The sequence below is a fragment of the Sus scrofa genome, chromosome 14 (assembly GCF_000003025.6).
Source record: "Sus scrofa isolate TJ Tabasco breed Duroc chromosome 14, Sscrofa11.1, whole genome shotgun sequence".
NCBI classification, from domain to species: domain Eukaryota; kingdom Metazoa; phylum Chordata; class Mammalia; order Artiodactyla; family Suidae; genus Sus; species Sus scrofa.
Genome location: NC_010456.5, coordinates 17,127,609 through 17,150,311, shown reverse-complemented (window position 1 = coordinate 17,150,311; position 22,703 = coordinate 17,127,609). Strand labels below are relative to the sequence as shown.

The 22,703-nt window shown below is 39.5% G+C and overlaps 1 protein-coding gene across 6 annotated transcripts in view; it reads left to right on the top strand.

The window, feature by feature from the left end:
* The window catches only part of GALNTL6 (polypeptide N-acetylgalactosaminyltransferase-like 6), a 1,214,871-nt gene that overhangs the window by 997,413 nt on the left and 194,755 nt on the right, over window positions 1-22,703 (top strand). For 5 of the 6 annotated variants that reach the window (XM_021072439.1, XM_021072442.1, XM_021072445.1 and 2 more), the window contains 2 exons: window positions 9,910-10,095; window positions 14,060-14,243. In XM_021072439.1, coding sequence (XP_020928098.1) covers window positions 9,910-10,095; window positions 14,060-14,243 — 370 coding nt within the window. The remainder of the gene's footprint in view (window positions 1-9,909; window positions 10,096-14,059; window positions 14,244-22,703) is intronic. The other variant, XM_021072443.1, reaches the window with a different exon arrangement.

Genomic DNA, 22,703 nt, shown 5'->3' with positions numbered 1-22,703 from the left:
AAAATATATTAAGAAGTTGGTGAAGTTGCTAGAAAAGTGTGAAATTTATGAATGGGGCTTTTAGCCTTGAGGACCTGAGAGGTAAAAAGCATAAACATACTGGTTCTTTTGATGTTTTTGCCTTTCTTTTTTTAAGTAGTTACTTTTTATGTCTCAAGACAACTTATAAAATGTGCGTTTTTGACAGGCTTAGAAATTAAAGGAGTCACTGGAAGATAAGTGAGGAGTTTTCTCAGAAGAATGAGAAGATACATAAAAGATATATTGGTAAATAAGAGATGAACTAAGTCAGATAACTAAGTACCACATGGTATTTAGCCTCCTGATATAACAGATAATTTAGGCTGAGAGAAGGCAGAGGCCTGGGTGTCAGCGGATCCAGCCTACAGGCCTCACGCCTAAGGTCAGAAAAGGCAGGTGTGCAGAGAGGAACTGGCCCAGATGCATGTAAATCAGATGCTGTGAACATTTTCATCACAAGTAATACTGAGAGAGGAAACTAGGCTGTTGCCAAATAAGGTATTCCTTCCCATATACCACAGGGGCAGCCAAAAAAAATTTTTTGGATAATTCAAATATTATTTGTATAGGATTTTTTAGTTTAAAAGAGTATGTTATATACAATGTTTTTCTAGTATTAAGCTATAATCGAATATTTACAAACTAAACCTAGCACTGTTTTTGGCAAAATTCTTAAATATTTGCAGACTCAAAAGCTATAACACTGAACCAATGATTTTTGGTAATGCTGATGGTAAGATTTGTATACATGAGCGTTAAGGTGGAATTACCATGTACTTGGAAACTTACCAACTATATGATCTATTCTTTGCAATACACAAAATATTTACATTAAAGTAAAACTACTGAATTATTAAAAAGCAGAAGTGTTTCTATTGTATTAAAATGGATCAATTTGTAGTAAGTTCAAAATACTCAGCAGTAATATTTCATAGAAAAGACTTTTTGAGTTTTACCCAGTTACAATTCACATTGTTCTCCTTTGAGGCTGAAATTTCATCAGAAGAAATGATATAAAGAAAATAATTTTGAATTACAGTAAATTTTATATTGCCTGACACAGAGAAAATACAGTTCTCATTCTATGTTCATATAAAGTTCCAAATTACAAATTTTATATTTAGATTATTTCCCTTTTATTCACTCACAGAAGTCCCTTAAAGACAGTGACTTTTGAAAATGATAAAAGTGCTAGAAAAATATATAATCTAAAAGTGAACTGTTTGAAAAATAGTTGCAACATCACAAAAAATGGTTTTTATTTATTTTTTTTTTGAAAAATGGTTTTTAAACAATCCTTAGGAAAATACTGTCAGAAAAGAAAAATGGATTTTAAATATTTATGTTAAAACCTTCTCAAAATTGAAATAAGCAACAAATGTGCAACTCAAATTTGTAATGAATGAATTGAAATAAAAGCTGCATCATAGCCATATGCTTGTATAGGCATCTGTGTATGTACACAACCATACGGGTCATTTTTAGGCTATTACCCAAATGCCAAAGTATTTTATATGATATAGTCTATTATTTCCTCTCTGGCAAAATCCATTTTAAGAGTATAGACTCTAAGTTAAAAAGATAAAGAAAATAAATATTTTATCTATGGATATCCCTTTCTTTTCTTTACTTCTTACACATGGTATTTTTTTTCTGAAACTTCTTAATCCTTTTATGTATGTGGTCCCTATAAGATTTTTTTCACTGCTGGTGGCCTTTATTCATAAGGGATTATACAAATAATCTTTGCTATAGGGGTGTGTCCCAGAGAGGAGGTTGTGAGCCTGTCTGCTGTTCTGACCATGCAGAAGGAAGCTGTCCGTGAATGGTCCTGGCCACTAGGTCCAAGGTCCTCACTGCTTCATGGGGCGGAGCCCCAGATGCATGGATAGGTGCTGTGGCAACTCTCTCTTGTTAATCTCGACATGTCACACATTTAAAACTATGCTGAAAAATATCTAACTTGGGAGTTCCCGTCGTGGCGCAGCAGAAACGAATCCGACTAGGAACCATGAGGTTATAGGTTCAATCCCTGGCCTCGCTCAGTGGGTTAAGGCTCCTGCATTGCTGTGAGCTGTGGTGTAGTTCTCAGATGCGGCTCTGATCTAATGTTGCTATGGCTCTGGCATTGGCTGGAAGCTGTAGCTCCGATTGGACCCCTAGCCTGGGAACCTCCATATGCTGTGGGTGAGACCCTAAAAAGACGAAAAAGACAAAAAAAAAAAAAAAGGTAACTCAGTTGTTCTTTAAGCGAATGATGAAAGAGATTGGGAGAGAAAGAGACCCCAAGTAAGCTGCCAATGGTCCAGACTTACCTGACTTGCCAAGAGGGGACCCCAGGCTGACAACGTACCTCATCCCTATTTCCTGGGCAGGAAAGTAAGGATCTAAGGGCTGATCGCAGACAGGTACCAGATTTCTCCAGGTAAACATCACTCACTGTTTCTCACTATGAAATGTGTGTGTGACATCAGAGGTATTCTCAGGCACTGAGAGGATGTAACTAGAGAAGAAAATAAGAAAAAAGTGTGTGGTGGGGCAGAGCTTCCAGAGCTGGGGAGCTGGGTGGGACCCAGGTCAGAACTGGTGGAATTACCTACCTCTGCTTCCCCTAGGCTTTGCTTCAGGCCCTGAAGCAAACTGTGGTGAAAGGCTAGGAATCCATCCTACGTGGCATTCCCTACCCTATGAACTCAGATCTTTTCCAATGGAGAGCAGCCCTACCCCCACTTTTCCAGGCTCTGAATCAAACTGCCTTCTGTTCCCCAGAGAAACACAGATTGTTATCCACCCCATCTGCTCGCTACATAAGCATCCTTGAAAAGATTATCTAGAAAAAAATGGTAGGCACTGCCTCATTCACAAAACATGCAGAAATGGGAAGGACTCCCACAGAACTGCATGGAATCAAGGAGTCTCAAGGAAGGAAAAGTCTCAAATCCTTTCCACAGTAGAAAAAAAAAAATGGTAGAAACTTAAAGCCCTCATTTTCAGTGAAAGAGAGGAGTACTTGGTAGATCGCAGGTTTCACAGTGATCTTGTTTCTGTCTCACTTTTTCACGGTCTCAGAGTGACCTTCTTGCAGGCTGATGATGTGGGAGATGGTCTCATCCTGAGGGTCAGGCCACTTCCCAGACATCAGGGAGGCGCTGCTTTCAACTGTGTCCTTGTTAGGTCCTCTCCTGGGATATATTTCTTAAGGGTCTTTTAAGCTTTCAGATTCTCTTTCCATTTCTTTCTTCTTCTTCTTCGTCTTCGTCTTCTTCTACGTCTTCTTCTTCTTCTTCTTCTTCCTCTTCTTTCTTCCTCTTCCTCTTCCTCTCCTTCTCCTTCTCCTTCTTCTCCTTCTTCTTCTTTCTTCTTCTTCTCCCTTCTTCTTCTTCTTCTTTCTTCTTCTTCTAATTTATTCATTGAAGAGGTCAAGCCATTTGTCCTGGAGAAATTTCCATAGCTTAGATTTTGCTGATTATCTCCCAGATATACCAGTTAACATTTTCCTCAATCTTTTATTTCCTTAAGTCAGTTGAACATAAAGGCTTGACGAAATTTACATCCAACCTCTTGCTAGAATGCTTTATAGGCAGTGATAAAGCATTACTCTACTAATGCTTATTGCTATTAATTAAGAGTGATGTTTATTACTATTCTATTAATTAATAGTAATGTCTATTACTATTAATTATTTATCAGAAAGCATAGGGTAGGTGATCTGGCTCCTTTTTTTAAGACTTTATTTTTTCTATTATAGTTGATTTTCTATTTATAGTTGATTTCTATTATAGTTGATTTCTGTCAATTCCTGCTGTATAGCAAAGTGACCCAGACATACACACACACACACATATTCTTTTTCTTACATTATCCTCTATTGTGTTCCATCACAAGTGACTAGATATAGTTCCCAGTGCTATACAGCAGGACCTCATTGCTTATCCACGCCAAATGCAATAGTTTTCATCTACTAACCCCAAACTCCCACTCCCTCCCCCTCTGGTTCTTGGCTTGATCCATCAGTTCGTTAAGAGTTGCAAAGGGTGATATTCTAATTTTATCTCTTCTTTTTTTACACTAGCTGGAATACATGTTGTCTATTTATTTTTGGTGTTCCCGGCTATTTCCCAAATGACTGAAGATACCTCGTATATTAAAAGAATAAAAACAAGATATCCAGGGACAGAACTCAGTTGAAATCATAATGGAAGGAATTGGATATAGTTTCAGCAATTCCACTACTTTCTTGGTTGAATTCTTTGTGCTCTGAAGATAGTGTGAAATATATATATTTGAAGGGCTACATTTAGTGTGGTAAACTAGGATGTAAAGAGATTGACAGTTTTTTGGAGTTAACCAGAGATATAGAACCTGTACTTTTCTCTTGTGTAAAGAATATAAACAAAGTCTCTACACTGCTAAGTATCCAGTTATCCTTAACTTTGTTGCTTTGGGTTACAACACACATATGCCATGTGCCAAGTAGATTGAAAAGTAGGAGAATATCTTATAGTCTCTGCAAAGTACCTCCTGTCACTGTGACGAGACTTCAAATTATCCAGAATACTTAGAATTACACTTAAGAATATATTCTCGATGTAAAAACATTAAACAAGAAAGGTTTAAAGTCTATATGTTTCTGGGTGTTGATAACACATGTCATGTCAGAACTCATCCTTGGGCATCACCCACATAATCTAGATGATCTTAAAGTCACATTCAACGACATTCTACCAACACCAAAGTATAAACATCAAGGAAATATCAGCTCCATCGGTATGTATTTTTATATGGAAACTCAAGGAGTTTTCATTGTGACTCAGTTGGTTAAGAGCCCAACACACTGTTTGTGAGGACGCGGGTTCAATCCTTGGCCTCACTCAGTGGGTTAAGGATCCAGTGTTGCCACAAGCTGTGGTGTAGGTCACAGATGTAGCTTGGATCCCGCGTTTCTGTGGCTGTGGTGTAGGCCGGTGGCTACGGATCCAATTCAACCCCTAGCCCAGGAACTTTCATATGCAATGGGTATGGCCCTAAAAAGACAAAAAAAAAATAAAAATAAATTAAAATTTTGAAATAAAAAATAAATAAATACAGAAACTCGTAGGTCCAGATCAATAGTGTCTCCTGCCCCTCCTGCTCGACCTTGAGATTAAATTAGGGAATTCAAAGGAGATGAAAGGAACTTGGTGACAATCAGCTGTTTGTCCAGCCTTTGGCGAGTTCACTGTGGGTTCCCTGGTCATGCCCTGTAACATTGATGGTCACTAGATCTCCTGTCCCCTTGGGCGCAGTCTCTCAAAGGTAGACTAGAAAGCTGTCTAAACTCTGTTGCTATATTTTTCTGACATAATAAGCATAACTTATTGAACATATTTAAATCTTTGATGAACTTACAGAGCTTCAAAGTCATAACTTTGACACCAGTGACAGCCTTACAGACAGGGCCCTTCAGGAGATACGACAGGGACTAGACAGACCAAAGAAAAGGCCTTGGAGTTTTCCTTTTGACTAAACCTCTGCTTCCTGTTAGCTTTGTGTTGATTTGACTCTTGATTTCAAAAGTGAAACACAGCGCAAACAAATTTCAAAAGACCAACCATTAAGATATTTTTCAGGAAAAAACAGAATACTTGACTAGATCTACGCCATAAGTAAAAGTTGACAAGGGAAATCATAGAATCGTAGAACTAGAAGGAATATTTAAGATCAAGCAATCACCTTCCCTTTACCTTATAAGTGAGAAAAATTGAAATGGCTTGACCAGAGGCAACAGCCAGTCAGTAAGAGGTTTGAAACTCATGTCCTTGGCTCCTGATTGAAAGTCATTGAAGGTGATTTTTTTTAGTGCTTAGTTTCTATCCTAAACATTAAATATGCTAATGAATGTGTAATTTTGCAGAGCATAAGTGAAATCTCTAGGGAAAAAAAAGAAAATACTTTCATAAAACTGCTGCATTTAATGTTCACATAGTAAGACACCAAAATTTCGCTTGAGTATAATTTGCCATTTCCTTATTGCCTCCCAGGGATACGATAAACTTTGAGCAAAAATTGGCATGTTTTAAATTATACTAACTCTTCCAGGTTATCAGGTACCACTCAGTAGATTTTAACAGTTATAATATATACACCAGTATTCTAGGACCACCAACCCCCCCAAATGTTAATAGTTCTACAAATATTTCACAGTTTAAAAATAAATGACTGCTTTATCAAAATACCATACACTCTCTTTTATTCTTAAAAAGTGAGCTCAAAAGGGATCTTCAAAGATGCTGTGCTTGAATTAAAATACAAACTCATGTTTTAAACCATTTGAATAATATTTTAGAAGTGAATCTAAAAATTGTGCACACAAAAGAAATGCAAAATGTTTTTAATTTAAAGCTATCTCCACCATCCCCAGGAGCTCCCTCATATGAGAGTCTAATTTGCTAATCAGGCTGATAATACCCATCTTCACTGTGAGTTATGGGTAATTGGATGTTACAACTGAACCACTAAGAGAGACCAGACCTCTCCAGGGGGCAGACAACAAGATCGTTATTCGGAGGCAAAGCAAACTAATTGTTACGGCAAAGTTCAAATTAGGGGAATTGATTTGAACATTCGGTGGACTCTATTTGGGGTTAAACCCCTTGAGATTAGTGAATTCACACTGGACAGCCTTTTTAGTACATTAAAATAGGCTTTGAATAAATAATGCCATTTGCAGCAACATGGATGGAGCTAGAGATGATCATGCTAAGTGAAGTTAAGTCAGGCAGAGAAAGACAAATATCATATATCATTTATATGTGGAATCCAAAAAAAAGATACAAATGAACTTATTTAAAATACAAAAATAGACCCACGGACATAGAAAACAAACATATGGTTAACAATGGGAAAGTAAGCGGGATAAATTATGAGCTTGGGATTAACATATACCCACAACTACATAAAATAGATAAACAAGGATCTAGTGTATAGCACAAGGAGCTCTACTCAATATTTTAGAATAATCTATATGGGAAAAGAATCTGGAAAAGATTTTGTGGGTGTGTGTGTGTGTAACTGAGTCACTGGGCTGTATACCTAAAATTAACACAACATTGTAAATCAACTATATTTTAATAAAATAAAATAAAAATAGATGGGCTTTGATAAAAGAAAAATAGACGGTATCAGAAAGCATATAAAGAGAGAAAGGCAACATGTAGAGAGGATCCCAGAGAGTTTCCTATGAACTAGAAGTTGTAAAGCACAAATCTGAAGTTGGGACAAGCCCTCCTGGGTGACTGACGACCCTCTGCATCTTGCTTTGGAAAACATGGGAGGTGATGCTCTTCTAGAAGGATCCACTTTCCCTTTGCAGCTACAGAGATTTAACCCTCCATTCCCCTGAGACAGACTCCTTTGGTCTTTATTGGTCAGAGAGGAAAGCCACGCATGCACACTGATTGTCAAGATGGTGTCACAGTGGCACATATGACAGAAGAACAGTGAGGCTTAAAGAAAGAGCAAAAAACACTATTTTGGTGGGTTTAACAAATGTTCATGATCTATTTTCCAAACTCTGTGACAGGCAGGAGACTATTTTCAGGGGACAGTATGTTTTGTGGTCCAAATAACTGGTTTACAAATAACCCTTGCAGGTATGATGTGATTCAGAAGAATTCAATAACTGACTACATTATAGGAATGAGGTTAGAAAGTTTTCCTCAACGTTGATTACTGTGGAGAGTCCCACCACACGGGCCTCTCACAACTGGTACCCGCAGAGCCCTGGGTATTGATCACTGATCACTTAGTTGTGCCTTTGAAAGCACACCTGGGGCGTGGGCTCTGCTTTAACTCCCTAACTAAACAGGAAGTTCCAATCTCACACACTGGTGGCCATGTGCTGCCCAGGCCTCCCAATCTTTCTCTGCAGCTGGCACACAGGGGAGTGGGGAGGGGACATCAGGGGAGGGGGCAGAATGAGCCCCTGCGCACAGCACACCAGTTTCAAAGCAGAGAGGGACAGGGTGCGGCCAGCCTCCTGGCTGAAACTATTCCACACAGCCAACTGCTCTCACAGGCTCATGCATGACCAGGCAAAACATGTTCTCTGTGAAATTTACAATAATATTGGAGCATGAATTACCAAAAAGTTCACCAAGAAATAGAAAAGTCTATATTTTCCATCTTTCTGGCTTAGCATTCAAAGGCATTTCTTGCTGTTTCTCTTCCTAAGCACAAGTGACATACTGAAGTCTCCAGTTGTCAGTAAATGTTTGTTGAATAGGCACTGGCAAGTCTGTGACAAAAAGCTTGACCCTCCACCACCTTCTAAGAGGCCAAAGGTTCCCCCCACCCCCTATACTTTGTAAAGGAAGATATTCAGACGTAGGGAGTTTGCAGGACCGACTCACACCCTTCCCTCACAGTCTTCCCATCCAGCTCTGTCCTGACTCCAAATTCTCTAAACGGTACGTCCTCAAGTCGGATCTCCATATCTCTGTTCGTTACAGGTAAAACAAAATAGAAAAGGGCATATTTTGACCTAAAATATTCTTGAGAAAGACTCCACCAGCACTCTCTTATAGTAAAAATTAGAATGTAAACTATTTTAACTGACCCATTTGTAAATATATTTATAGAGCCATCAAGAAAAATAAAGGAAGTTGAGAACTTTTTAAGCATTTCTCTAATAATAAGAAGAAAGAAGAATACGGATAAACCCTTACATGCAGAGAAACTCGAAAGCAGAAGAATTTCTGACATCTGCTACAGTGGAGAACAGGGAAGGGATCTTAAATCCTCCCATGAATTTCTGTTGTTACAGATCATAGGAGGAGACTTCATACTAATATTGCCTTTGATTGCAAACATGCAGAGAAAGTTTCAAAGTGAAACCCACAGAATGTACACCACACTAAGATTCTGTTTCAATGAATATTAGACTATGCTTGTGAGAAACTCCAGGAAATTAACACAACATTGTAAATCAACTGTACTTCAATTTAAAAAAATGGTCTTTTTTTAATTCCAGGAAAGCCCTCCTAATGTTTTAGATGTAGGAGAGTAAAAGCAGAGGATCTAAATTATATGAATGCATACCCCCCAGAAAGAAAGCCACCAAAACATATTTAGTTAGCATAAAAAGAACTGAGAGATGAATGCATTTTGTCACAGCCAGCAGGAAATGTTTCATTCTGTAAATAAGTTATCCGATTTGACTGTTCCCACTGTTTGTTTTTAATTAGGCAAAGAAACATTTCCATTTTTTTTTGTTTTCTAATCTTAAAGAGCTAAGGTCACAATGATTATGTAGCATCTAATCTGCCTTCCTCTCTCTGTTTCTAATTTTAATGTCAAGTTAGTCACTTTTCCACTGCACATCAGAAGTCAGGGGGCTGAACTTGTTTGCCAGTTAGCTATTACCTTGCAGGGGAAAAAAGTCTGGTTCCTCTTGATGCGAGAGAGATTTTTTCTTTCCTGTGGTTTTACCTGCATTATTTGCAGCACAGAGAATATACCAGGCAAAGCCTTGCTGGAAAGAACCCTTATGCTGGAATGTTCATCTGACCTCGCCAGCAGGGACCCAAAGCTAGTGCCCACCTAGGCACATGCTACCTGGGCTGCAACCTGGTGGCCACTGTGCCCACAGCAACAGGGGAATGGAGCATGGGCAGGTCAGTGTCCAAATCAAGGGCAGCCTTAGCAGCTTATGGAGCATCTTGGAAGGTGTAAAATATAAAGACCTCTGGGCATGAAATCTTGCTAGCCTCTCCCCTCGAGATGAAACGAGGAGAAAAGGGATGTCAGCCCAGATTCACCATTCATGTCCTCTCCACACACAAACGCCCAGGAGTAATTCTGCGGCCACTTATGTTCTGTGTTCTCTCTGTGCCTGTTCTCCCTTCCCAGAACACTTGAAGGATAAGTTGGAAGAATACATGGCTCGGTTTTCCAAAGTGAGGATTGTTCGAACCAAGAAAAGGGAAGGGCTCATCCGGACCCGACTCCTGGGGGCGTCCTTGGCCAGAGGAGAAGTCCTGACCTTCCTGGACTCCCACTGCGAGGTCAACGTCAACTGGCTGCCCCCGCTCCTCAGTGAGTGCCACCCAGCCCCGGGCTCCAGTGGGTGTAGTTCCCTTCCATTTCTCCATTTCCTCTGCAGTCCACAAAGGCTAGAGACCCCTTTTGTGGGTTTTATAGTGGGATCCTTGATTCCTATCTTAACCGCTGCTGGGACAAATAGGTAGCTAGAAAGCCACATTGAAATTGATTTTTTTTTTCTTTTCTCTTTTTAAGTCCACACCCATGGCATATTCCCAGGCTAGGGGTCAAATCAGAGCTACAGCTGATGGTCTACACCACAGTCACAACAACACAGGATCCAAGCCACATCTGCGACCTATACCAAAGCTCACGGCAACACCAGATCCTTAACCCACAGAGCAAAGCCAGGGATCTAACCCACGTCCTTGCAGAGACTATGTCAGGTCCTTAACCTGCTGAGCTACAACAGGAACTCTGAAACTGACATTTTAGGTAATACCAACTGAGATCTAATTTAAGGTCTGAAAAGGTTTGATTTCTTTATCTTAGACATTCAATTTTGTTGCAGTCACATTTGCTGAGTAAACACTAAAAGAAGGGAATTCTCCAGTGGTCTAGTGGTTTGGACTCTGTGTTCGCTGCTGTGGGCAAGTCATGGCAAAAAAAAAAAAAAAAAGAAGGAAGGAAAGAAAGGAAGAGAGGGGTATAACCACCCTGACATTTTCACAGGATTTGTAAGGCCAATTCTCTTTTCCACTCTGGCACCAGCCTAGCGCCCTAAATACATGATCTCCCATGTTCACACAGAACCCCTCAAACACTCAGAGCTGCCATCCAGGTGATACCTCTTAAATGATCCCAGGAGGACTCTTTCACTTAAACTGTTAGAAAGACAGACATCCCCAAAGTCCTTGAAGCAGGAAAACAGATACACAGCTCAGTGCAAGCATCACTATTTCTTTTAATTTCACTATGAAGGCAGAGATAAAGCCCAGTGGTGGCTAAGGAATGAATCATAATCTTGAAAAAAGAAAGTTCTTGGTACACACATATTGTGTTCCTTTCTGTTCTTCCAGATTTCACTAAATCAACTTTTATTATAAATATATCCCTGGACTTGAAACTAAAGCCAGTAACACAGGCCTTCCCAAGAGCTGCCTCAGAAAGAAGCATGTGCTATTAACAATCGTGTAGGATTTCAGGTAGAACCAGCAAAGTTCCATTAGCAAAAGATGTTTGTGTTGGGGGAGGGGGGGTCAATTGAAACTGGGTTGGATTTGAAACAAGAAATGACCAGCAACTGAGACCCCACCACATCCCACATCCATGTTCACCCCCACAGCCAACTGTGCGGCTGCCCTCATCAGCAGGGATGTTTCTGTGCTCTTAGGGCCAGAGACCACACCCTGAGCTTTTAATTGAAAGTCCTTTGTCCAAGGACATAGCAATGTAGAGTTTTATCAGCAACCGTGAGCTTCCCTAAACTGATTTTGACCCACATGGTGTTGAACACTCAAACAGGTCAGCACAAGGCCTAATTTATTTAGGAACCAAAGCAATCCCCAAATGCCAATAATCAAAGCCCTAATTGTTCATATGACTCTAAGAAAAAGAAAGATGGGGGTGGAGGGAAAAGACAGAGAATAAAGAGAAACCCACTTTTTCTCATTAAGGCGTTTCATTTCCTGTAGGCCTGATGGATAAGGAATGATTCGAGCTCAGGATCACTATCTTTTTTTATTTTCTTCTATCAGTGTCTTGACACATCATCCAAAATGAAAAAACAGGTGGAGCCACACAGTTTCTTGGTTCATTTTTCACCTTGGGATTATACCTGAATTTCAATTTCCCATTAAGAGTCTGTTTGTTTGATCCCTGGAAATTGAAATGTAGGCACAGGCCTTAGATGAAAAATTAGTCATGCTGCTTTCACCCCAAGCTAGTGCCGCTGGATGAGAGCTGAAAGGAAATGTGAAGGGAAAGTTGACAGTTAATTTAACAGACTGATTCTCTTGGGGTCACCTTGAGACTCCTTGTTGGTCAAGGAACTTGTAAATCAACCTGATTCTGAATCTGATTGAAGAAAGTCACTAAAACCTTAATACTAAAATACCTGCAGAGGCGGAGAGAAGAAATATTTTGGACACAGCAATGATGACCTCCTCTGTCAAAGACATCTATAGGGAAATGTCACTTAGATAGAGATTAAAGCTGTAGGACTTGCCCAGGTAAAAACAGATGCCCACAGAGCCCTTGGTGGGAATTAACTTGAAAGAGTGCTGGGGGTGGGGGGAGGGAGTCTCTCTGTCTACTAATTAGCTGAGATAAGATTAAGGTGACCTTCAGGCTCTCTGGGACCTCCTGGGGCCAAGCTAGCTAAGATGGCAGCCTGTTGTCAATAAAACAAATAAACGAAAACAAAGACCAAAACATGATGTCTTAAGCTAAAAAACTTAAACATAAAATGAATAAAATTGCAACCCTTTCCAAAGGCCAGCTTCCTACATTCCCCTTATCCTGTTCTATTTTCTTTCCATCTCATTTATCACCATCTAGCATGCCATATAATTTAGTTATTTATTATGCATATTGATTGTCTTTGCTCCATTCATGAAGACAGGGGGTTTTGTGGATGTTACACACTGCCGTATCCCCAGAACCTGGGAAAGTGACAGGTGTGTAGTTCCTACACAATAAACAGCTGTTGAATTGTGACTGAATGAAAGGCATGTGGACTCAGAGAAGAGATCACCCACAGGATTCTGTGGTTTCAGTGTCATCAGAAGAATAGCCAAACCTCACTATTTCTAAATGATATATCTTTTCTTTTTAAGAAATATTTAAATGTATTTTATCCCACGTGCCACATCCAAAGGTCTTCCAAAGAACTAGAAGGCAGATATTCATACTTAAAAGTTCTGCCTGACAGTCTTAGTTTGTTACAACAAATACTGGATAAATGCACATTGTTGGGAAGACACTCCTTCACACATAGCTGTTCTAAATGAGCCATAGTACATGGCCATGCTGTTCCCAGTGCTGGCATCTGTGCCTCACAATAATAACATCTACATGGACAACAGAGGGCTGGAGCTGGCTCTGGCAAAAAGGTCTCCTCTCTGCCATGGTGAACTGGTAAGACCACAGACTTTAGGACTAGACCCCCTAGTCCATATCCGCAAAAGATGAGTGATCTTGGACAGGTTATTTAACTTCTCTAAGCTCAGTTTCCTCACCTGGAAACTAGGAATGAAAATAGCGGCCATTGACAGGGCTGCTAGGAGGATTAAAAACAGCACAAGTATACTTAATCGTTCCTCGAGAATTTAATAGCAGCAGGAAGAGTGACAGAAGTATGAGGCCATTTAATTTATTTTGGATATGATGAGAGAAGATAAAAACGTAGAACTTTAAAGAACAGGAGCAAAAAAGGACTTGGCAAAAATCTCTGGTAAGCCTGAGAGCAAAGAATTCTGTGTCCAATCTGCCAGTGTTAAGGGGGAAACGGCCATCATGGCTATTATAAGAGGCTAAGAAAAACAAACAAACAAAAAAAAAAAACAAAAACAAAAAACAAAAAATAAAGACCATGAAGTTAAACACTTACATTTTGGAACCTTGGGAAAGCAGGCCAGTCTTCCCTCAGCAGGCTCTAGCTGTATGCTTGAAGGAACACAAGTCCTGTTTATACTCCACACATGTAGGATGCACCATAAAATGACAGATTGGGGACAGGTCAGAGCAAAACTGTGACAGAGGTAGAGCTAAATGGACTCCTGCAAGTCTCCCTGGGACATAACTCTCTTAAAGGAACTACCACAACCCTAATTGTACCTAATCACTGTCCCATCACATTATGCCCAGCGTTCAGAGACTCTGCAAAGCGGTCTAAAGGCAACAGGGAATCTGGCTTCCAGCGCGACGCATTAAGAAGGGTCCGTGAGCTCCTCTGCTGAGAAGTGAGAGCCGACTCAGGCAGGTGTGTCATTTCCTATTTTGTGCTTTCATTTTTCAGACCAAATTGCACTAAACCACAAAACCATCGTGTGCCCTATGATCGATGTCATCGACCACAATCATTTTGGGTACGAGGCACAAGCTGGCGACGCCATGCGAGGCGCCTTCGACTGGGAGATGTACTACAAGAGAATCCCCATACCCCCCGAGCTGCAGAGGGCGGACCCCAGCGACCCCTTTGAGTGAGTACCAACTCAGGGAGGGGCCCAGGGAGAGGGCAGGTGTGTCCTCCAGGTGTATCTGTTGGAGACCCAAGAGAACAGTTATTGCGCATAAAATGGAACACGACATGTGGCAAACGTATGCGAAACACTGGGGAAGGGTTAGCCCTACAGGTTGTATTAAATCACAAACTGCTCTGAGAACCTTCTCGAAGTCTGCTAAGCCGGAGAGGGCGTGTACAGTGGGCAAGTCAGGAAACGGCAGAGTCCACAGCCAAGGCATGGAGAAAGGATGCAAAGTCCCTTTCAGATGGTCTCTCTGGATTCTCTTCTCATTTTCAGTTGCCTCTATTATTTTTACTTTTCCCGAAAAGGATTATTTAAATTAACTGTTCTGCCTTTCCTTTACTGGGGGATGATCTAAAATCTGAGCCAGTATGTAAGGCTCCCATCGTCCCCTGCCCGACTGGGCATTGCGTGTTTTTAAGGGAAGGCCATGCTCCTCAACATCTGCTCCCAGAACTTAAACTTGCGGAATCCAAACGATAGATGCAGAAATACCTGATCTTTGATAATACTGCTGCCAGTTTAGGTTCTAAAGCAGTATAAGTTTACATCTATTGATTTGCACAAAGCTAAATTTTTTTTCCCCAATATGGACATGAGAAGTGTGTGCATGTCAAGAAAAAGAAAAAAAAAACTATGGCTTAGTCTGACAGACTCTTAGGACCATTAATGGTTCATTGCGCAATTTTTCCAAAGGTTCACCCTGAGGCATGCTATTTTCTATCCTCATATTGCACCCTTTGATCTCAATAAAACCTTTGTAATTATCAGAAACAGACTCACAGACATGCAGAACAGACTAGTGGTTGCCAAGGGGGAGCAGGGAGGAAGTGAGATGGACAGGGAGTTTGGGGTTAGGCGATGCAAACTATTACATTTAGAATGGGTAAGCAGTGAGGTCCTACTGTACAGCACAGGGAACTCTATCCAGTCTCTTGAGATAGAACATGATGGAAGATAGTATGAGAAAAAGAATGTGTATATATACATTCTTTGGTCACTTTTCCATGCAGCAAAAATTGGCACAACATTGTAAATCAATTATACTTTAATTTAAAAAAAAGAACAACAAAAAAAAAACCTTTGTAATTTTAAAGCTATTATTTTTCCTACTACAATAAAAATGTCTGGAGAAACTTTGCATACCCTCTAAGAGTCCATTTGAAATGTGTTAAAATCAACACTTTTTTAACATTTTATTTATTTACTGAAGTATAGATGCTGTACAATACCATCTAAGTTACAGGTGTACAATATAGCAATTCATAATTTTTAAAGGTTATACTTCATTTGTAGTTATTATAAAATATTGGGTAGATTACCCATGTTATACAATATATCCTTGTTGTTTATTTTATAGATAATAGTTTGTACCTCTTAGTCCTTCTCTGTCTTTCCCTCTCTCCACTCCTAACCACGAGGTTGTTCTCTATACCAGTGAGTCAGTGTCTTTTTGGTTATATTCACTAGTTTGTTGTACTTTTTAAGATTCCCCCATAACTGACATTATATATTATTTGTATCTCTGTGTCTGACTTATTTCACTTAGCATAATGCCCTCCAAGTCCATATGTTGCTGCAAATGGCAAAATTTCATTCTTTTTATGACTGGGTAATATTCTATTGTACATATACCACATCTTTTTGTATCTATTCATCTGTGGATGGACAGTTAGGTTGCTTTCATAGCTTGGTGACTGTAAATAATGCTGCTATGAACATTGGGGTGCATGTATCGTTCCAAATTAGTGTTTCTGTTTTCAGATATATATCCAGGAGTAGAGTTGCTGTGTCATATAGTACTGTTTTTAGTGTTGCGAGAAACCTCCATACTTTTTCCCCAGTGGCTGCACCAATTTACATTCCTCCCAACAATCATAAGTTTCCATTTCTCCACATCCTCTCTAACATTTGTTATTTGCGTTCTTTTTGATAATAGCTATTCTGACAGGTGTGAGGTGGTATCTCATTGTGGTTTGATTTGCATTTCCCTGATGATTAGCGATGCTGAGCATCTTTTCATGTGCTTGTTGGCCATCTGCATCCTCTTTGGAGAAATATCTATTCAGTTCTTTTGCCCATTTTTTAATTGGGCTGTTTGTTTTCTTGATGTTGATTTGTATGATTCTCTAACACCATGCACAAAAATAAACTCAAAAGGGATTAAGGAGCTAAAAGGAAAACTGGAAACCATAAAACCCCTAGAAGAGAACATAGGCAGAACACTCTTTGACATAATCATAACGATATTTTTTGGACCCATGTCTTAAAGCAAAGAAAATAAAAGCAGAAATAAACAAACAGGACCTAATTAAACTTAAAAGCTTTTGCACAGCAAAGGAAACTATTGACAAGATGAAAAGACAACCTACAGAATGGGAGAAAATATTTGCAAATGATATGACCAATAAGGGATTAATATCCAAAATACACAAACAGCACATACAACTCAACATCAAAAAGAAAATCAATACTATCTTTTTATCAATAATAGGTGCTATGAAAGTTTGCAGTACCGAAACTCCCAAGTACAAAAATAACTTCTGTGACACTCACACTTTAAATTATAGTAAACATTTGATAAACATCAGGAAAATGTTTCCTCCATTTCTAGTCTCTGGGAAGATAAACTCTTGGGAAAGTAAAGAGGATTTCAGAAGACATTAGCCTGATGAAAATGAAGAGAAATCATTTCTTTTGTAATATGAAGCCTACTCATTAAGTATCCAGATTTTCTGAAAGAGGCTTCTTCAGACTTCCAAATTGCTATAGAGTTTTTGAGAAGAAATAATGAAGGCCCTTTGTTACCCTTCCAAATGCTTCAGCCAAGATTTCAAGTATGTTGAAAATTACCAGAAAAGTTTTTCAGTGAGCCAAGTGAAGGAGCTTCTTGTAAGCTTTGAAGTGGACCCTGCTGAGAGGTGACCTTCAGACCTCCCTGAAGGTCACCATCTGAAAGTCTTGGCAAAGGGGCTTATGCTGGGTTTAGCACTAGGTAGGTATTGGGGAGCAGGGGGATACAAAATGACCCTAAATACAGTGGAACTGTTATTAGATGGCAGTTGCTGGTGGAAAAACCACGTCCGCTTGCTACTCTTCAAGGTTGCCATGTTTAAGGGTAAGAATTAATCCATGATGATTTTTCAAATACATACTGTAATTGTGACCTTCGACTTTACTTCCACTGTGATACCAGGGTGGCTCCTGCTTTCTTCAGAAGTGGGATCAAAAATCCTACCATTTCAGATGGTGAAAACTCTAAAAATACTTTTGGTCCCGCCACAGACAGTCAAGATTTTTGTCAGGCAGACCCCAGCTTTGGCTCTCACAGGATCAGGCACCTCGCCTCACCTCAGAGCTGGCAGAGTTGCTAACTTTCAGAATTAAATTACCTCCTGCTCCTGTCACCTACTTAGGTGGTTGCTGTCCTGTCAGAAATTGCATTCTGCTGAAAATTACAGCCTTTCTTCTTTATGTCCCTTTGATTCCGAGGAATGTGGACACTTTAGCCTTTTGTAAGCAATGTAGCTTCCAGAAGGTGTCCACTTTGATCTTTAAAACTGCATTTGCCTTCCTGATAATAAAAGAATGGTTAGTTCCCCAAGCAGCTCTGAGCAGTGTATCAGCAATTCCATTATCTTCGCCACCACCAGAATGTACTCACAAACAGACATGCTTTAGGCTACAGCTGGCTTCTCTAGATGTAAAGCTTTAAGATACACAGAACGAACCCAGTCTATCTCTACATCTCCTCAGGTCTTTCGTGTTTTCAGCTGGCTGTTGAGGGTTTTCTGTGGGTGGAGGAGGAGAGCAGGCAGAAGAGACAGGAAGAAAGGAACTAGAATAAGATGGAAATGCAATGCCAACTCCAGGACCTTGCAGACAGTATATAAGTGAAGAATATCTTTCTGTACCAAACTGATCAAAAGTCCTAAATGACGAGACCTGAATTCTCTCATTTATTCTACCATTATTTGAATTTTCTCCAACAACTGACTGCAGTAATGTTTGTCAACCTGCAAATCCTGTGAAACGGGTGGATGGGGGGGGGGGCATGAACAGTATTTAACTATTAATGAACTGAATTGAAAATTCCTAAACTACTATGTAAGTATAGGTGTTGTTTCTCAGTTATTTGACTTCAGTTATAATGCATATATGATCCTGGGTCATAATATAAATGGTGTTTTTTGATATAGGTAAGAGTTCAAAATCTATCAACTTCCTAAAGTGGGAATCAAGACTTTCATCAATCTGACCAGTAAGAAAAAGGAAAACTCAGAGACAACTTTGAACACAGAAAAAAAAAAAAAAAACTGCTTATATTAGCAAAGGGGTCTAGTTTTCAGACAAATTGCTCCTAGAATATGAGAGAAAAGGCAGTACTCACAGTTCAAATTATATGGCAGTCACGATTCTGATTAGATTGGATATATTTGATAAATATTCCTTTCTTTTGAAAAAAAATGAATTAGTCTCCTTTTCTGGTGGCTTATATCATGGTGCAATGCTTTTAGGAAATTCTTGTTTTTCACAGCTTTTAGCATGTTTCCTTATTCCTGGTTTATCTCTAAAGGGCACTTAGGAATTTAAGCCTTTTCTGTGTGACAAAACATAATATGCTCCTTTAGCCACAATGACACAGGAGAAGGTATCTGCGTTCCGACCACTGACTTCCTTTTTCAACGTCATCCCAGCATCTAAAAGTTGAGAAAGGACCAGAAGAAATTACCTTGTCCAACTTCCCTTGAGTACAAGCAACCACTAGATAATGTCCAACGCAGATGACCAGCCTCTTCTTGAACTCAGGGAAGTAATTTACCACCTCAAAAAACTATCCATTTCACTAGACTGATGGACACAAACCTTTCCTCTTGGATTAAGAAAATTCTACCTCCCTGATCCCAAACGGTCCTAGTTGAAACACAAGAAATGTCTCATGTCCTCTTCTATGATAGAACCGTTAAAACTTTTGAAAACAGCTACCATGCCTAGCTGTCCAGATGGAGAAAACAGGAACTTTTTTCTTTTCTCCACTTCTATTCAGTCTCCCAGAGCCTTTGGAAGCCTATAACAGTTCATGCTTATAGGTGTAACTGCTTGATTTCTGTAAATTCACATGACTACTGCAATTTTTATCTACATTCCTCCAACTTCTTCACAAGGATAGTGTGCAATATTCCATCCAATATATCAGATACTCAGGCCCTAATAGATGAGTCTGCCAACCATAAACATAATTTCTAGGGAATGTGCACTGGTTCCTAGAGATCATGCTTCCTTGTGCTACATACAGTCAATTCAGCAGTCCACTTAGTTTTGCAGTTCTGCAGTATATTTCAGAATCTACCTCTATTCTGTCTTTGAATTGTGGAGAAATTACTTTTACCCTGTCAGTCTTGTGCAGCTAGATTTCCAACAGTTTCCCCAAAAGACTTTTAAAACGTAGAGTTTGATCATTAGGGATGGAATTCTTACACACCATCATCAACCAGGACTGATATGCTGTGTTTTCCACTTTTATGTACCACCAATTTCCAAAATTTTTAAAAGAAAGATATCTTCTCTTGGGGGTGAAACAGCCTCACAGGATACAAACGTCCATTTATTCTCTCAGAAACCACAGTGCCCACAGAGAATTCAGTGTCTCTTCCACCAGCTCCCTGGCTAGAAATATCTCAGGGTGCAGAGAGGAATGGCCATGACCTGTTGCCAGGCATCTCTAGGTGGGAACTTCAGATCCTGAAGATGCTCTGAGATGCAAGGAACAAACGTAGATCCTTCTGGGCCAGTTCTGCAGTCCAGAAATGTGAAGCTTAGCCCATGTTCAGGGGGCTGAAGTTCTTTCTGTCTGTTATAGAGAGCTGTACCCCTGTCATGTAAAAGCAGAATGCTTTCTAAAGATTGTTCTTCCAAGGGACAGAGTGCAGACCTTTGGGAACTCACTGACTCCCTTTCCTATACAGGAGTGTCATAAAGTGTTGATGCCAACCCCACGTGAAAGGTAGCACCTCCTGGGTAATGAGTACAATGATGTGCTAAATTTTAGAGCTGAATTGAGTCAACATCGTAAATCAACTCTTCTTCAATTAAAAACAAACAAGATAAACCGTTTGCACCAAAAAGAGAATTGAATCAGCGAAAATAATCATAAGTTCATCAAGCTAGAAGAAATCTTAGAGACAATTCCACCTCTCATTTATTTATTTGAAGTATAGTTGCTGTACAATACTATATAAGTTGCAGGTATATAATAGAGTGATTCATATTTGTTAAAGTTTAGATTCCTCTTATAGTTATTATAAAATATTAGCTAGAGTCCCTGTGTTGTACAATACATCTTTGTGGCTTATTTTATACCTAATAGCTTGTACCTCTTTGTCTCCTACCCCTGTATTGTTCTGTCCTCCTTCCCTCTCGCCACCAGTAACTACTAGTTTGTTTTCTATATCTGTCAGTCTGCATTTTTTATATTCACTAGTTTGCTGTAGTTTTTAGATCCCACATATAAATAATATCATCCAGTATTTGTCTTTCTCTGTCTGATTTACTTCACTTAATATAATGCCTGCAAAATTCACACATGTTGCTACAAATGGCAAACTTTCATTTTTTATAGCTGAGTAGTATTCCATTCTGTGTGTGTGTGTGTGTGTGTGTGTGTGTGTGTGTGTGTGTGTGTGTGTATCTCCTTTATCCATTCATTTGTTAGTGGATACTTAGGTTGCATCCACATCTTGGCAGTTGTAAACAATGCTGCTATGAACATTGGGGTACATATGTCTTTTTGAATTAGTGTTTTTGTTTTCTCAGATTTATATCCAGGAGTGAAATTGCTAGGTCATATGGTCATTCTATTTTTAGTTTTTCAGAAACCTACAAACTGTTTTCTTCAGTGGCTCCATCAACTAACATTCTCATCAACGGTGAGAAAAAGGTTCCCTTTTCTCCACATCGTCACCAACACTTGTAGACTCAAATGGATGAAAGACCTAAATGTAAGACTGGATACTATAAAACACCCAGAGAAAAACATAGGCAGAACACTCTTTGACATAAATTGTAGCAATATTTTTTGTATCTGTCTCCTAAAGCAAAGGAAATAAAAGCAAAAATAAATAAATGGGAGTTCGCGTCGTGGTGCAGTAGTTAACGAATCCGACTAGGAACCATGAGGTTGCCGGTTCGGTCCCTGCCCTTGCTCAGTGGGTTAACGATCCGGCGTTGCCGTGAGCTGTGGTGTAGGTTGCAGACGCGGCTTGGATCCTGCGTTTCTGTGGCTCTGGCGTAGGCCGGTGGCTACAGCTCCAATTGGACCCCTAGCCTGGGAATCTCCATATGCCATGGGAGCGGCCCAAGAAATAGCAACAACAACAACAACAACAAAAAGACAAAAAAAATAAATAAATAAATAAATAAATAAATGGGACCTAATTAGGCTTAAAAATTTTTGCACAGAAAAGGAAACTATCAACAAAATGAAAAGACAACATACTGAATGGGAGAAAGTATTTAAAAATGATATGACCATAAGGGGTTAATATCCAACATATACAAACAGCTCATACAATTCAACATCAAAAAACAACAATGCAATTTTAAAATGAGCAGAATAACTGAACAAACATTTTTCGAAAAAGGAAATGCAGATGGCAAACAGGCACATGAAAAAGATGCCCAACATTGCTAATCATCAGAAAAATGCAAATTAAAACCACAATGAGGTATCACCTCACGCCTATAAGAATGGCCATCATCAAAAAGAACACCTCTTATTTTTATAGAAGAAATCTAGTCTAGAGAGTCCATGACTTATCCTGTGTCACAATTGATTGATTTAGCAGCTACTGCTGGAATCTGGGCTGCATTCCTTCTTCCACACCATGGGGTTGTTAAATGCCTATTACTATGTGTCTGGTGCTGGGGAGGAAATTTACATATATTGCTAATTCGCTTAATCCTTATCTCAAGCCTATGAATTAAATAACACTGTCTGAATTTTTACAAATGAGGTAATTTGTGCTCGAGGTAATTTTCCTAAGTTTATACCAGAAATTGGAATAAAACACAGAAATGAATTTCCTATTCCATGGAAATTTCCAACTCCTTTTCTACTCAGAGAAGACACATCCTCTAGTGCTTAAGGAATAATCGATAGAAGAAAACATCTTCAGAGAAAACAGTAACATCTTCAAACAGCAGGCATGCTGGTAAATGACCACCATGCAGCTGAAAGCATCAGGCTTGGGCTGAGTAGCTTGGAGCAAAAAGGACTCATTCTACTTGGTGGCACTTAAGTTTCACCTTATTCTTGCAGAGACAGAAAGAACAGACTGAGGAGCCAGTTCCTTGATGCCCATAATGAACAACCAGCTTTCATCAGCCCCTAATTGATTGCATTCATTGACATTCAAA